At 31.1% G+C, this 16,788-nt stretch overlaps 1 protein-coding gene and 1 long non-coding RNA gene across 7 annotated transcripts; one reads left to right on the top strand and one right to left on the bottom strand.

Annotated features, from left to right (window-relative positions):
* The first annotated feature begins 4,045 nt into the window (after positions 1–4,045).
* Positions 4,046–10,153, top strand: LOC148616896 (globin-like). Of its 6 annotated transcripts, none has more exons than XM_088584050.1 (5): positions 4,095–4,185; positions 6,346–6,420; positions 6,963–7,111; positions 8,056–8,281; positions 9,907–10,153. In XM_088584050.1, exons 2-5 carry the CDS (start codon positions 6,376–6,378, stop codon positions 10,051–10,053), a joined length of 567 nt encoding a protein of 188 aa, XP_088440176.1. In that variant the 5' UTR covers positions 4,095–4,185; positions 6,346–6,375; the 3' UTR covers positions 10,054–10,153. The 6 variants fall into 6 exon arrangements, with proteins under 6 accessions (XP_088440177.1, XP_088440176.1, XP_088440178.1 ...); XM_088584052.1 differs by having other exon boundaries at positions 6,958–7,111; XM_088584054.1 differs by lacking the exon at positions 6,346–6,420 and adding an exon at positions 5,463–5,535 and having other exon boundaries at positions 4,096–4,185.
* LOC148616895 (uncharacterized) lies at positions 5,730–16,720 on the bottom strand. The gene is made up of 3 exons (XR_015922317.1): positions 16,651–16,720; positions 7,812–7,953; positions 5,730–6,177 (listed from the first exon to the last, which is right to left on the bottom strand). It is a non-coding gene; the product is annotated as an uncharacterized LOC148616895 (long non-coding RNA).
* Between the last annotated feature and the right edge of the window lie 68 nt (positions 16,721–16,788).

Genomic DNA, 16,788 nt, shown 5'->3' with positions numbered 1-16,788 from the left:
TTTTGCATTTATGGTTAATCTTTACCAAATTTGGAAATGCACTTTGTTTTCATGAATTTGTATAATATCAGTTCAATAAAATTATTCTCTTGACTGTTTATGATGAGCATATCTATATTCATGTAACCTAAAGCAAGTAATACTCCTGCATAAAGGATAAATTTCAAGTTACAACACATTTTAAGTATGTGGTTAGGACTTGAAAATAGTCATTTTCCATACATTGCCTCTTATATATGAAAAAATGAATATTTTTTTTATTTTTTGTTTTTCTATCAAATAAATAGCTAAAATGAGTTGCCATAGAACTGTGTGGTTGATTTAAACACAGAAATGTCACAAAAGTCAACAGCCAATTTTTTAGTGGACTTTTTTTAGTGGTTCAAATGGACAGATTCTAATGCGGCAAGAAAAATAAAGGTGTTTTTTTTTATATAAAAACTGAATTTTTTCAAAACGTATCTGAAGCAGACAGTTGTTATTATAATATGTATACCAATAAACTATTTTTCTTGCATCATAGCTATCTGTTTTAAAGAAAAAGTCCTTTTCCTGTCATATTGAGGTCCATTTGTATCTGCCTGGGGTACCAAAATGGCTGAAAATCTGTATTTTCTGCATATGAAAAGCTATATTTTTTTAAAACTATGATATTGGTATAATTTTTTTTTGGGTTTATTATAATTGAAATGACCATATCTATAGTTTAAAACAGTTGGTTGTACCGGTCATTATACTTTACTTTAAACAAGAGGCTCCCTTGAGTTAAAGACAAAAAAGGAGGTTCGGATATTAATATTTCCATATATGGAACTCACAAGTGGGGATTAAATAATGATTTGGAACTCATAGTACAGCTCATGTATCTACCATGTCAGAATAAACCACAAATTTGCTTAGTTTGACTAATGCAGCAGCTTTTTATCAAAAGTAATATTTTCTGGCTAACATTGAGATATTAGTCTCATGCCTGGAATAGGGTACCTATATAAAAATTTTAATAGAAAACTCATGTTTATAGCAGAGCAATGATATTCTGAATTTTCAGTATGAAAATGAATACTCTAGCAGAAAAACAACAACTTTTATGATTATATTGAAATGATTATTAGTAATAGGTACCAGTATCGTATTGTATATCCCTGAGCAGGTGTACGTCAAAACATGGATGCTATAAAAATTTAGTGCATTTTCTTTTTGCCTCTCTACAAACTAATATTTTGTCAAAAGATATGAACAATGACTTATAAAATAGAGCAAACATCACACTGTAAGATGAAGAACTTTTTTAAAAGAAAATCTAACATAATATCATAAAAATGTTCCACTGAAAAGGTTGGTTTGGTGAGTGCAAAACGAAAGTGAAAGTAGGGAAAATGACTATTTATAGTTTGAGACTACTTTTCTGTCCGATCTTCGTGGACTCACCCTATTTTCTTTGCGGGAAATTATTTTTTCACATGTCCTTAGAAATGTTACATAAGTGAAAGTTTTATTGAATCAATTTACATATTTTTTTAAAAATCCTAAAAATATGCACTTCACTATAGATGTCTAATGGAAAATTAATACGATACTGAGACCATTAAAAGTCAAGTCCGGAAAACTTAATTTGAATCTAAAGGGCATAAAATGGTATTTTAGTGTTTAAACATCGATTTTATTTGTTTTAATATTTCATAAAAAGTTGGTTAAAAAAGGACTGCAATGACAATAATAAGAAAAACATTTATCGGTTAATCATTTATATGTTTTATCTAAATGGTATGATAGACAAAAAACACCACGAGAGGTAATTAGTGTACGGTAGAGGAAAGCGCCACGAAAGGTACTTAGTGTATGGTAGAGAAAAGCACCAGGAAAGGTACTTAGTGTATTTTAGAGAAAAGCACCATGAAAGGTACTAAGTGTATGGTAGTGAAAAGCACCACGAGAGGTACTTAATGAATGGTCGAGAAAAGCACCACAAGAGGTACTTATTGTATGGTTGAGAGGAGAACAACAAGAGGGTACAAGTATGGTATAAAATATCACCATAATAGGCGACTTAGTGACTGGTTTTAACATCTCTGAATTATGATGATGATGTACAAATGAAGTTGAAGGGGCAAATTTCATATGCAATGCCATCTTCTTAATTTGTAAGAAACAGAAGTTATATTTAACTGTATCTAATTGAAGAGAAATCAAAGTTTTTTTTATGAAATCCGACACAAAAAAAATAAAACAACAAAACATAACAAATTAAACTAACTTAAAGTATTGAAAATGATATTTACGTCATTTTACGGACGAACATACTAATTCTACGTTTGTCATTAGAACTAAACAATTCGTTAAACACCATTCCGTAAGAAGGTCCTGATCAGAATTGATTTGCATACACACCAGTATTGAAGTGTCTTTTATGAGTTTTTTAGATAGATGCAACTGAGATTACCATAAGGTAGTGATTAAAAATCAAATGCATATCGGAAAGTAATTTCCGAATAAAAGGCCTGTTAAATGCTCTATTTCCTTAAGATCCCCAGTCAACAAAATCCCTATACCTTATCAAAATTACTGTGTGGAAGTAATTACGTACATTTTGTACATCATAATATATAAAAATCATTCTAATAAAAATGAAAAACGCTTTTGATCATTTATGATATATTATAATAGGAGGCTAATGCAGCCTCTTCGAAAACAAAATTAAAAACTAGGAAGACTTAATCGAAAAATTTTCACTAATCGTTAGTTGAATGTCGTCCTAAGTTCTGGTAGATTTTGGATGACTTGTCTTCGGGTCGAGTATTCGTACATTTTTCATAATTAGATATTTTCTTGTCAGTCTGAAATCAGACCCTCGGAGTATATTCAAGGTCATCTTTTGAATTCGTACATATTACCTGCTAGCACTGCTGAAACATTGGTATCTTTTATGTATAACAAACGTCTTACATACAGAACAGTAATCGTTTTCGAAAATTACAAGATATTATATATATATTGATTGATTGATTGTCTTTATTATCTCCATTTTAAAAAGCTTTGCAAAGTATGACACATAAAGCAATTTAACTACAACATATATACACTACTCAAAAAATATACAAAAAAGAGTGAATTGGCAGATTGCAACTACTTAATGACCAAAATTAAATTTGTTACGAAGTAAGACAACCTGGAAATCATTGTACATTTTAAACAAGTGACAAGCTATACTGAACATTATTTGCTTCCATGTATCTGAGTTAAGATCGTTAACTAAGCCGGTAACGCCGATTGGTATTCACTCTGATACTTTTGCTACATACAACACTATTATCGTGAATGTAAACAGCTGACATCAGCAGTGCATCATCCTTTGTAGTCAAAACGTCAAGAGTGCAATATTACAAAATATGGGTGATTCAGAAATATGGAAACTAAAATATATGAATTGTAATAATAAGAAATACGCACAAATATATAAAATACATCAAAGAGGAGAAGAGACGACACATATTTTGCGCAATTGGTACGTCCTCGGCCAATCCCGGCAATGCTCGGAATCAACGAGATCGGCCGAGAGGTTGCGATTGGTATTTTGCGTACTATTTCCACATGGTCGATACATGAAAAGGGTTAAATTTCCATTTTATGGGCCTGCTATATAGATGGAAAGATGTCTTATGAAAAAGAAACGTCAAAATAATATATATATATGTTATTAAATGCGTTATTAATATGCAATTAAAAGCAAGAAAGACAGGAACAGGGCAATTAAACAATAAGGGGTAAAACTGGGAATAGAGAAACTAAAAAGTAAAAAATATGCAGGACAACCACTTGAATAGAAGACAAGAAATGAATTCAGCTTTGTACATCTAATTCATTACTTCATTAATTCGTCTGCAGTCGATCTCCAAAACAAATCAGCAGGTTACTTTTTATAATTTTGAAAAGAGCATATGAATAGTTTTTGATATACAGCCTTTTTGTATATTGATTACGGATTAAGACTGTTTATTCATTAATAATTCGTGCATTACACCATGATTTATACACCCTTTTCACCATTAATAGTAAAAAGATTATTTTTTGCATTACACAGAAGCATTTGAATTTATTAAGATAAATTTGTTGCGTCTCTTCAAGGCTTTTGTGCATAGTGCAATATTTTCAACAGTTGCCAAGAAGTGTCTTTCATAACACAACACGGTAGGTTTATATTATCATATTCGTTTGTTGATTTTATCACAAAGTATTTCTACTAGTTTGGATATTTTCGTCTCTTAATTGAAAAAACACCTCTTGTGTAACCATATTTGACCAGAAATATTGATTGTCGCTCTTTCAGAAGGAGTAATCAAGGGAACCAAGGTTATAGCGGTAATCAAAAGAATGTAACCCCAGGGACAAAGACCAGACATGGAAAACAGACATACACAACGAAGAACATAAAGTAACTAAAATCATACATACAAAGTAACAAAAGCAAATGAGCAACTCAGACTCCCCTAAAAACTAGGAGCATGGACCAGGTGCACCGGTAGGGAAAGCGTCCTCTGCTTTTCTAGAACCACCCGCCGAGTTGCTAATAAAAAGTCCGGGGTAGACAAACGAGGAAAGGAAAACTATGACTCTTTGAATAAATCAGTTTTTATGGTACAGATGGATACACCTTAACGATCCACGAGTTCATAATGATGACCATGAAACTTGTGTAGTGATTACTTCAATCTTGTAGCAACATAACCCTGTTCCAGAAGCATATTTGTTAGAGTTCTAGTGCGATACAAAAAGTCAAGTTCTGACATAACGTATGAGTTGTGATATGAACACTCCATAAGCAGGTGCTGAAGGGATGTTGCCACATATGGAAGGAAAGTTGACAATTCTGAATGAAAAGTCATCACGTTAGTCGTAAAGTTTGGTCAATAGTTTTCCTTTACCATCGATTTCTAAGTGTAGGTCAAGATATGAGGCTGACTTCACAGTGTCTGTAGTAGCCTTTATCTCAAGTTCTTTTAGGTAGATGTATCAAATCCCCGAAATTAGGATTGTTTAAAAATAAAACGTCATCTATATAGCGGAAACTGAGATTGAATGATCTAGCCAAACGATATTCTTTCTTTCTGATTAGATCAGCTATAAAGCCGACCGTTTGTTGAAAAACACGTCCACCACACTGGACAAATATATCGTCGATTAAAGATTCCAGCATTTTGTAAACATCTTCCTCTGTATATTTGGAAGATGATTTTGAATTATTTATTACAAAGTATGAGAAATCTCTACCCAGAACTATATATTTGTATCTAGGTGTACCATCTTTTTTTGGAAAAACAACGATGTATAATGTTTTTAAGTTGTGATTTTAACTGAGTATGGAGAATAGAAGTATACAGTGTTGAAAAACCATAGGTTTTAATGCTATTATATTCAGATAATAGTCTTGAACTAACTGTTTCCAAAAGATCTTTCGAATTTTTCAGGATCCACATTGAATTAATACCACTACGGGAGTAACAAGTGTTGTGGTAGAACTGCAGACCCTCTTTGACAGTTGTGAGTATCAGAGTTGTTTATGGACAAGCAAATTCGAAGCGTCTAAGAAAATCCTTGAATAAAACGTAGATGGGAACATTGAATAGTTAGTAAACTAGGGGACCAAATATTGACATGATAATGAGCTTCATGGTCCCTTCCCCGCATAAGCCAGGGGGTTAAATGTCCACATTGACAGTTATTGTTTTCTATTAGTGGAATTGGTTTATTGTACATTGAAAAAGGATATTTGGGTATTGATATACCTCAAATTTTAAAAGTTCTGTTCGTTGTCCTTTCTGTAATTTTAATTTGTTGTTTCCTTCTTTTTAATATTTTTTATTATTCCAAAATAACCGATGACATGATCTACGTAATTAAATATCGATCTTCAATGCTTTTATTTTGAAATTTACTATTTAAAGTTTAAGACTGTAATTTATAAGATGCAAATGAGCTTAAAGTAAAATGTTTTTACAGAGTAGAATTCTTTACATTTAACTTACCAAGTGACGTTATTTAATGTTTCATTTTTAGATATTAACGAAAATGATAGAAAATGAACTGACGCGTTTACTTTCAACAGGCATAATAAGTTTCCTTTCACTTCAGATGTTCTTCTTTGAATATTTTTTTTTTTTCAATTTTCCACAAGACTGTAGCCTATGAATGGAAAAACACATGTTATTAAACGATTCAAACATTTTATATTTCAAAAGTTGGATGTCAATTTCTTAATACATTTTTAAGACATTTTCCGTCTAGCGACCAATTAAATGATTCATATCTTACACATCTTTCCTCTGGCTTCGGCAATGCCTATGTTTTCAGGACGCTTACCCCTACAGATGCACCTGGTCCATGCTCCCAGATTTTAGTGGAGTCCGAGTTTGCTGTTGTCACTTTGTATGTATGATTTTAGTTACTTTATGTTCTTTGTTGTGTATGTCTGTTTGCCATGTCTGGTCTTTGTCCCTGGATTACATTCCTTTGATTACCGATGTAACCTTGGTTCCCTTGATTACTTTTTTAAATATTTTTGTTACATGTGAACTATTTGTCCCGTAAACTATGAAAATAGGTTTGCATATTTCAATCTTCCAATTCAATTAGGCATTGCAAAGTTACATAAAAAGAAATGAAAGGACTTTTAAAGAAACGAAAAAAATAATTTACATGTGTTAAAAGTTTGAAAGCAAAACCAGGCTACTACACCCCAGTTGTCTCACGTCCATTTATTTCGAAATCCTTTTGCACTGACGAGTGCATTCTATTTTCTGTCACATATTACATGTATTGAGTATACATTTGACACTGCAACATTTACTAGATTTTTTTGCTAAAAGTACATTAAAATATTCAAATATGCAAATATTAGATTACCGATGAACAGACTTATTCTATTAGATTTTTTAAAATTTTATACTAATGTGTTTTAATAAGAACAGACTATTAAGAAAAATACAAGAATGGCCAATAGCGAAGAGCCTAACGGAAGCAAACTGCTTTTTTCTGAGGACGACCATAGTGCAATAAGGACAACTTGGAGTTATGTATGGGCTAAGAAAAAGGACAATGCAGCAGATTTCCTAATGAAGTACGTATGCTGCACTATTTAATTTTACGGAACCAACCTTAAAAACGGAAATCGCCGAAACCGGAAGTAATAATTAATTCCACATTTGAAAAAATCCGACATTTCGCTTAAACGCGAGACAAATCAAGTATGTTATTAAGAAAAATAACTTCTGTATTCTATCATTATGACCAAGTGATAAAATACAATGTCCTAATCATTTTCTTGTCTTGATCTAAACAAGTAATGTGTAATCTATATAGGGATTTTAAGACAATACTGCTAGAAGTTCTATGAAACTTTTTTAGGAGATACATTTCTTAACATCCCCTTCACATACACGAATCTTTCTTGCAAATCTTAACAAATTAACACAAATTCTTGCGAATAAGCCAATTTAACGAGTGGTTTGCGAGTTCTTTTGAAATGCTACGAGTATGAACGATGCGTTTACGATTTATTGCGGTTTACATGTAAAACGATTGATTTACGACAGCATACTATATTGTTAAGAATAGTTGTGGGTACAATACGTATTGTTACGATTTTGTCAAAACTTCCACTGATGATAAACGAAATAATCTACGAGTTTTTGCGAATATGTGCGGTTTAGTTACGAGTGTTTATTAATGGTAATGATTTAATTTAAGTCATACAGCATCATGCATTCTTCAATTAAACATAAGACATGTTGTACGAGTGAAATTAATCAATATCATACCAAATATTCTTTAGACTTCTTCGCCAAATGGCAGGATAACCTAGCCCTCCTTGTCAATGGCAAAGTATTTGTATATATTCGGAAGGTGCTCGCTTGAATTCGTGTTTATCCAGTAATCCATCGAAAAACTATCGTAAACTACCTGCAATCATATAAAATAGCAAACCAAACAGTTCTTTCATCCTGCGAATGCTTGACGAGTTCTTGCGATTGGTTATATGGTTATCGAATTCATTTCATGTAGGTTATTAAAACATCACCCGGGCGCCATTGCTAAATTCAAAGAATTCAAAGATCTGCCTCTGGAAAAACTCGCTGTTCACAAGAGTGTAAATGCACATGGTATTCCATTTTTGTATGCAATTCAATCATATGTGGATAATGTGGAAGATCTAGAAATATTATCTGAACTGATAAGGAAAAATGCTAGGAATCATATAAAAAGAGGAATATCCGGGGCTGATTATAAGGTATATTGACATTTTTTTTATAATAGAAAAAACCTCGCCCGTATTATTATAAATGATCAATATGAATCTCAGAACAGCTCATCACAACCTGTGCCAGTACTTATAACGCTTTTTTACAGTTCTGGTCACAACCATTTCTATATCCTGATGATTTTTCCTGTTTTACCGAATTTGTGTCGAAAAAAGTAAAAACTCTGTATACATTACCATGTTTCTCTCGGGTGACAAATGGTTAGTAACATTATATTTTTTAACGTGAGGTAATATATTGCAAATGTCGTTTCTTACTATTATTTTGTATTTAAAAAACAAATTCAACCCTGCATTATTTTTTGCCTGAAATGTATGAAAAGACAAAGATAAATATACGAATTCAAGGGGAGGCAACGGAAGCTAATGTGGCCGCTTGTTTTAACCCCCAAAAAATTATTGCGTTTAAATGCAAAACATTTCAAATAAATGCAATAAAAGAAATCAAGAACAAATGGGTAAAATAAGCTTCTCCAGAAGACAAACTGTTGATATAATTGAATTGCCAATCTAAAGACCTCCAATCAATCTAGTCTTCAGTAAATTGTATTTAAATGATAGATAGCGATTATCAAACCTGATTTATTCTATCAAAGCTTTATCTTTCCACATACACCTTTATGCTTTAAAATGTTTTAACAAGGATGCACTTTACCTTTATCGGAAATATGTTATAAACGAAGAAAGTATAGGAAATCAACCCAAAATTTTAATTGACATTGAAAAGGTTTAATCCTGGTTTGCCCACATTTAATTTTACCAATTAGTTAAATAAACAAAAAAGACAAAGGGTTTACTGACCATAAAATTTTATAGTCTGTTCTAAATAGAAAGGTGTTATATATGTATGTTTCTTTGTATATGTATATAGAGGATCTTTTGTTTAAATTACAATTAATTTTAACAATTGATTTTGACTGCAACAACATTGAAAGTAATCTTAACTAATATATTGCATATCAGACAAATAATAGCACATATAATGCATATTTATATTATGGAAACAAAATTAAAGACACATATGTTAAAAACAAAATATATGAAGCACTACAATATATATAGATCATAATAAAACAAGAACATATTCAAAAATATTTCATCAAAATCATACTTACTTTAGGATTTTTAAGGTATTTCATCAAAATTGTATAAGTTTTACAAATTAAAATTGAGCATATTTCTAAAGAGTCTGCAAAAGATTTATTACTAAAATGCTTATATTTCACTTCATTCAATAGTAAATTATAAGATTTTTTACAAGATTTTACAGGTAAAATACAGGTAAATATATACTACAATTCAGAAACAGACTTTAATTGTTAAAACAACATAACCCCTTATGTTTATTTATACAAGTAATTAAAAGTGGGCAAACCAGGATGACACCCATTGAAAATAACAGCGATTAAGTTAGGTTACCCTTACGTGTTTTGCCAAAGACCTTAATGTCGAGTAAAGGGCTCATTTGCTATTATTTTATAAGACAGACATAATCAAATCGGATGACAACATTCTGATATCTATGTCAAATATTACTTGTGACTGAATATTCAAAAACACACGGTCAAATCATTGATAAAATTATTTATTTGCAGTTCGTAGAGCCTGCTTTGTTTGAGTTATTGGAGGATAAAATGCCAAGAAAAGTGACGTCTGAACACAAATCAGCTTGGAAAAAAATGATAAACTTGATGGCCAAAATACAAGACGAGGAAAATGCCATCAAATTGCAAGGAAGATAGCTCAATTACTAAATTAACAGCCAATGCATATCTTTGTATGTTTGATATATGACAAATTATATTATATGACAAATATTCAAGTAAAATTGCTGAATTTGAAGTTCATTGTTAGTTTTACTTGATTAACATAAACCAGTAGAATAAAGCAAACAATCATATTTAAAATAACTGAAACAAAATGAAAAGAAATGCCATCATAATTCAATTTTCATTTACGATTATTGATAAACAAAAATAAACAAACAGACGGTCAAATCATTTCTTAACTATATATATTCGAACAGATAAAATTACTACCAAATTTATGTTTTACCGTGCCACCTGAATGAAGAAATAAATATTAACTTGCTAAACTGTTATGAGCGTTTGAATGAATCTATAAGACGCATTTGAAATAAAAAGTTGAAGATGTTAGCAAATGATTAAACACAACTCGCACATTTATTCTATGGTCCATAGTCAAGTCACCTTAGCTTTGTGAAGGAAAATGGCAATAAGTTTCGACAAAAAAGGTTGTTTCTTGCAGAGTTCTTCTTAGTAACTCATTTCTATAAAAGTAGAGTAAATAGATGTAAAGGATTTGATACTTGAATATGGGGCTCATTATCATGTTATACCATGAACTAATTGACATGACAAGACGAATCACTTTTTTTTGCATTTTGTTACCTTGACTAAATTGTGCCTGTAAAGTTTACTTGTAAAGTTTACTTTTCATTATAAATCTGAAAATTGTTACTGATTAATATTATTATTGATACGGAAGTATTCTCACTAGGGTCTTCCTGTGTACAAAATGATTACCTTCAATATATTCACCAGAGCTCGAGCTAAATGGGACTACAGGAACAGCTTGTCTTACATATTTGTTGGACCTACATCTCGAATTTGACAACAGTGGTCATCTTAGTACTTAGATTTATGATTTAAGAGACGATTTTAATTTCATAAATGTTCTTTACCTATGCAGCATTATACCTTCATCTCTTGCATATGGCGTTTATATTTCACAATTAATTCAATTGATTCAATAGAGTAAATACTAAATAATCTAATTTCCTAAAACGCCATAATATCTGAGGAACATACACCTTTTTTTTTTTTTTTTTTTTTTTTTTTTTTTTTTTTTTTTTTTTTTTTTTTTTTTTGTTGTTGTTGTATATTGTTCATGGTACTGATGTAACCACTAATTTACCGATTACGACATGCAAATACTATTTAATCATCATTTGTATATTCACGCGTTTGAAACGCTGGAACCGATTCAGAACAATTGCGGTACCAGCTGCTACGGTGGTGTAATATTTATTTTGTCAGTTTGTTTTTGAGTTGACTTGATTAACATTTCGAAAATCTTAAATTTACTATGAGGAGTAGAAATATAATTTAAATATCATATAATTATACATTGTGTCTGCTTATATTAAAAAGTGAATTATATGACAAATCAATTTCAATGAAGTACCATGAAATCATTTAGTACGTAGGCTGAGATAAACCACCATGCACACCCCCCCACCATAAACTAAAATATGATTTTCAGGTACCCTTATACCTCATATTTACGAATCATTTTGTCGCCAAAAAAAATAAACTGAAGCATTTTTGTATCTCTTGGCTACTTTTTATACCTCGTTGAGGCAAATATCGATATTCAAAGGTTTTTGATTCTACGAAATTCTTCTTTCTACAGAACGAAGTAAAATGATATATGTATGTATCATGATATGGCTTTACAATGGTAACATGAAAGTTGTGGTGATACTAAGGGTTGTGCGGTAAAATGAACAAAATGTACCCCTACCCCGTCGAAAGACAGCTTAAATTGACCTATTAAATATTTATGCTTCGGTAAAAAAAATGGCTTATTTGGTATTTTCTGTTTAGTATTATCACAATTTATACTTCGGGGGTTCTTTTGATGAATTTTGGCGATTTTCGTAGTCAGAAGTTATAAAAAAATGCGAAAAATGGGATTTTTGATTTTTCGGTCAAAAGACACATACATTCGACTCTACAAGTTATTACTCAAATAAAACGTCTCAAATTTGGTATCATGCGGGAGATGATTTAATTTCCTAAATAAATAAATCAGAAAAAACTAATTTTCTAGAATGAATTAAAAGAAAAACTGTTAAAAATACTACACCTACCCCTAGCAAACTGGCCTCAGTATCAAACAGAATTCTTATTCACAGCATACTGACACCGTAGAACTCATATTTCAGGTATTCATAATTAAGTTAATGATGTATCCAATATATCTGGTCAATTCAGATGCTTAGAGTTTCTTTTTCGGGTGACAATTACTTTAATTTGGAAAAAGGGGAATTTTCAGAATTTAAAAAATTTCTTCAATATCACCTGTTATTTCCCTTTGTCAGAATCCCGTAGTTCAGTCAAGCTTTTGTGTGATAGAATACATTCACATAGTGTTTTAGCTTCAAAATGAGCCCAAATAATAAATATTTGAATTTTTCTAAGTCAATATAACTGAAAAACTGCCACCCAAGCCATAAAAAATGCCTCAACATGAACATAAATGTTAATAATTAATATATAAACGGTGTACAGTGGACATGTTGGGTACTATTGTTTAATTATCGATCGATCCAACATATTTTTTTCATTTCAGGGGAGTATTTTGTAGTTTTCAATGTGACAATAATGAGTTGTTCATAAAAAATTGGGAATTTTCGGATATTAATATTTTCTTCCATTTCGCCTGTAATGGGCAATGTTTTTTTAAGTACCCTATTTCAAATAAGCTTTTGTATATTCAAACACATTCTCGTAGCATCTTACCTTTCTAATGAGCCAAGGTAATGCACAAGTAAACGTATTTGAGGCCATTTTGGCGAAAGAATGGTACCCCTACCAACTAAAATCTGCCCCCATGTGAATGAAAATGAGTGTTTATAGCATACACGAACTGTACGCAATGTCTGCCTGGAATTTATTATGGAGATTTCCTATCACATTGTCATGCAAAATTATGCTTGAATTGTCCCGAAGACGACAAAATATTACAAAAAGGAAAAATTTAAGAATAAAACATATTATTTCCCAATTTAGCACATAAATTGTATAATTTATGTTTAAAATATCACATCACAGTTTTCATATGATTTCATTTTGTTTGCTATCATTATTTTATATAAATAAGATTTCAAAGAAGCAACTACGATGAATAATTGGCATGTACATACCCAACCCCATTTAAAAAATTTAAAAAATGCTAATCTACCACATCCGAATTCTGGGTTATTCAATGAAAATTTAGTGGGTATGGGGTACCATTCTTTCGGCTTGGAAAACGTTAAAGTATGCAATGCCTTGGCTCATTAGAAAGCGTAGATGCTACATAGATTTGTTTGTACATGCAAAAGTTTGTTTGAAGTAGGGTACTTGAAAAAAATGCCAAATTACAGTTGAAATGGAAGAAAATATGAAAATCCGAAAATTTCCCTTATTATGAAAAACTCGTCATTGTCATATTGAAACTGAAAAATACGAGCTGAAATGAGCAGGTATGTTAAATACATCGATACTTAAAATACTAGAACGCAACATGTCTATTGTACACCGTTTATATGCCAAAAGTTAACATTTTAGTTCATGTTAAGGCATTTTTTATCATGGGTAGGGATGGCACTTTTCAACCTATTTCGACTTGGAAAATTCAAATATTTATTATTTGGGCTCATTAGAAAGCTAAGACACTATATTAATTGTGTTTGCATATACAAAAGCTTGTTTGAAGTACTGTATTTAAAAGACATTGCTAATTATAGGTGAAATTGAAGAAAATGTGAAATTCCGATAATTCCCCTTTTTATGAAAAACTCATTTTTGTCACATTAAAACTGAAAAATACGCCCCTGAAAGGGGCAAATATGTTGAATACATCGATAATTAAAACAATAATATCCAACATGTTTATTGCATACCGTTTATATGACAAAAATTAACATTTTAGTTCATGTTGAGGCATATTTTATCATGGGCAGAGGTGGCAATTTTCCACCTAACTTGACTTGAAAAGTTCCAATATTTATTACTTGGGCTCATTTTAAAGCTAAGACTTTATATTAATGAACCGTATCACACAAAAGCTTGTTAAAACTACAGTATTCTGAAAACAAAAATGACATTATCGGGTGATATAGTAGAAAATTCTAAAATTCTGAAAATTCCCATTTTTTCTATATTATTGTGATGTCACCCCAAAAAAGGAAAATATAAGCGCCTGAATTGATCAAATATGTTAGATACATCATTATCTTAATTATGAATGCTAAAAATGTCAATATGCTGTGAATGAGACTTCTGTTTGATACTTTTTCCAGTTTGCTAGGGGTAGGGGTAATACTTTTAGCATTTTTTGAAAATTTTTTCTTGCATATTAGTTTTTCGTGGTTTATTTATGTAGCAAATTAAATCATCTATCGAATTATACCAAATTTGAGACGTTTTATTTGAATAATAACCTGTATAGTTGAATTTATGTGACTTTAGACCGAAAAATCGAAAATCCCATTTTTCGCATTTTGATAACTTTTGACTACGAAAATCACCAGAATTCATAAAAAGAACCCCGAAGTATAAATTGAGATAATACTAAACAGAAAATACCAAATAAGCCATTTTTTTACTGAAGCATAAATACTCTGGGGGTTTTGACATTGAAAAATATGTCAATTTAAGCGATTTTTCGGCGGGGTAGGGGTACATTTTGTTCATTTTTACCGCTAAACCCTAAGTGTTACTGCAACTTTCATGGTACAGTTGTAAAGCTTAGACATTGGGCTATACGATGATACCTTTTGCTTAGTTTGTTCACACATGCTATCCCAGGAAGGCTAGGACGCTCAAACAATTAAGTCACCAAAATCTTGGCTTTTTGATTCAGTGCGGTACAAATATAGGCTTATACTGAAAAAGAATCCGAGAATATTCTTTGGCGACAAATTGATTCGGTAATGGGGAGGAGTATAAAGAACCTAAAATCACCATGAAGTTGATGAGTGGTGGTGCACGGTGGACCCTCCCAGCCCATGGACTAATAGACATTATTTTAAGGTTAAACTTTTCAACAATGAATATCAGATTGAAAGGACTTAAATGTACGAATGAACCTCTTCATTATTTGCAGGATGAAACTATGTTCTTTCATGAAAGCACGTAATGACGTTGTATTAAAAGTGAAAATATCTGATGCACTTTCACACAATTTATTTGCTTTACAGCAGCGAGAACAAGCATGACGTATTAAGCGTGCAAAGACATTGCTCTTGATACCTAAACTCGAATCTAGCAACAGCATGCAAAAAAAGCAAAATGTCTTGCAAAATAATTATTTAAATTTATTAGTATGCGAATTTAATTGCTTCAATGTATTTCAATGTTTCGCCTGAACTTAAAACTCTCTATTTTATTCCGTATTTTACTACATACCAATTGTATAGAAAAAAAAAGTAAATTTTAAGAATTTTAACACGGACCTCGTTTACTTATGGAATTGGCCTGTACAAAGTCATTTTTCGCGCAAATTATGCATTCCTCGTGCTAATTTTAAAGTATCTAAATCCCACCCTCTGGTTAGTTCATTTTTCAACTTTTTTCATATATTCAAAAAATTATTAATAGAATTAGTGACAGCATGAAACTCAACACAATTACTAATTGTGTTATTAAAGTACCTTTATATTCATCGTGACAAAGAACGGCTGTGTAGAAAATTAGTAGAAAATTTAAAATGTTCACTGTTAGGTTTTCCTTTAGTTTCTTACTTCCGTCAAGTTTTGACTTGCTTGACCAGTTCGTTGACGTTGATATTGATTACAGTTGGATGTTGAAAATGTTGTATATGGGAAAATTTTCAAATCTTGAATGACTGTCATGATAAATTATCAGCCAGATATCAAATCATCACTTCTTTTTTATTTTCTCCTATATCTAAGTGATTTATACAAGCAATGACTGATGGTATACATACAATACAAAAATAGAATGTCGTCATGTCATCCATGATATGATTTTTACAAAATACAATGGTTTGATATATGTCCAAAGTATAGTCATATTAGCTGTACAATGAATTGTCATTTAATGAATATGGGCTACCTTTAAGTAACACACAGACTGTTTGTGAATTCCAGTATATCATTTAAGAACTTTAAAAATAAGGAACTTTAACATAGGGGTCATTATACGTTATGAATGCAAAACATCAATCTAATGATGGTAGAAGTCGTTTCATTTCATAGGATTTTTTTAATTCTCCTTTTCCATGGTGAGTTCCATAAAAATTTAACTGAACAGATTTATATGTACCACTTTAGTTAATACATTCCCCTAATGAATGGCTATTGGTGTATTAAATCTACAATAATTAAACTTAATGATATATGTGACTTGACAATAGTCTTAAAATAAAACAAAATAACTGTGTTAATATTATCAAGTCGTCAAAACGAAGCCGAGGGAATTTCTGCTTTTGCAGTTTCTTTTACATTTATTATTATTTTCCGTACTCAATCGATTATCAAGAATGTTATATGAGATGCTTTCATTGAAAGAACTGAAACCACATACCTTGTGTGTGAATAGACTTCTACATAACTCGATAATGCCAACTTGTTGGTACACTGAAATAACACACAAGTGACAATTATGAAATAACAGTATAAAAATGCTATTTGGTTGACTTGATGAATTTTCGTTAAATTTTAG

The sequence above is a fragment of the Perna viridis genome, chromosome 5 (genome assembly GCF_037379345.1).
Source record: "Perna viridis isolate PV_CMFRI_1.1 ecotype Kerala chromosome 5, ASM3737934v1, whole genome shotgun sequence".
NCBI classification, from domain to species: domain Eukaryota; kingdom Metazoa; phylum Mollusca; class Bivalvia; order Mytilida; family Mytilidae; genus Perna; species Perna viridis.
Note: the sequence above shows the minus strand (reverse complement) of the source record. Positions and strands in the feature narration are given on the sequence as shown.

What these genes read in the sequence shown, in the direction of transcription:
- LOC148616896 (XM_088584050.1), top strand. Translation starts at nt 6,376, where the DNA reads ATGCTCCCAGATTTTAGTGGAGTCCGAGTTTGCTGTTGTCACTTT. An exon ending in GAGTTTGCTGTTGTCACTTT is followed by an intron (nt 6,421 to 6,962) that starts GTATGTATGATT and finishes TAATAAGAACAG; the next exon opens with ACTATTAAGAAAAATACAAG. An exon ending in TATCCGGGGCTGATTATAAG is followed by an intron (nt 8,282 to 9,906) that starts GTATATTGACAT and finishes ATTTATTTGCAG; the next exon opens with TTCGTAGAGCCTGCTTTGTT.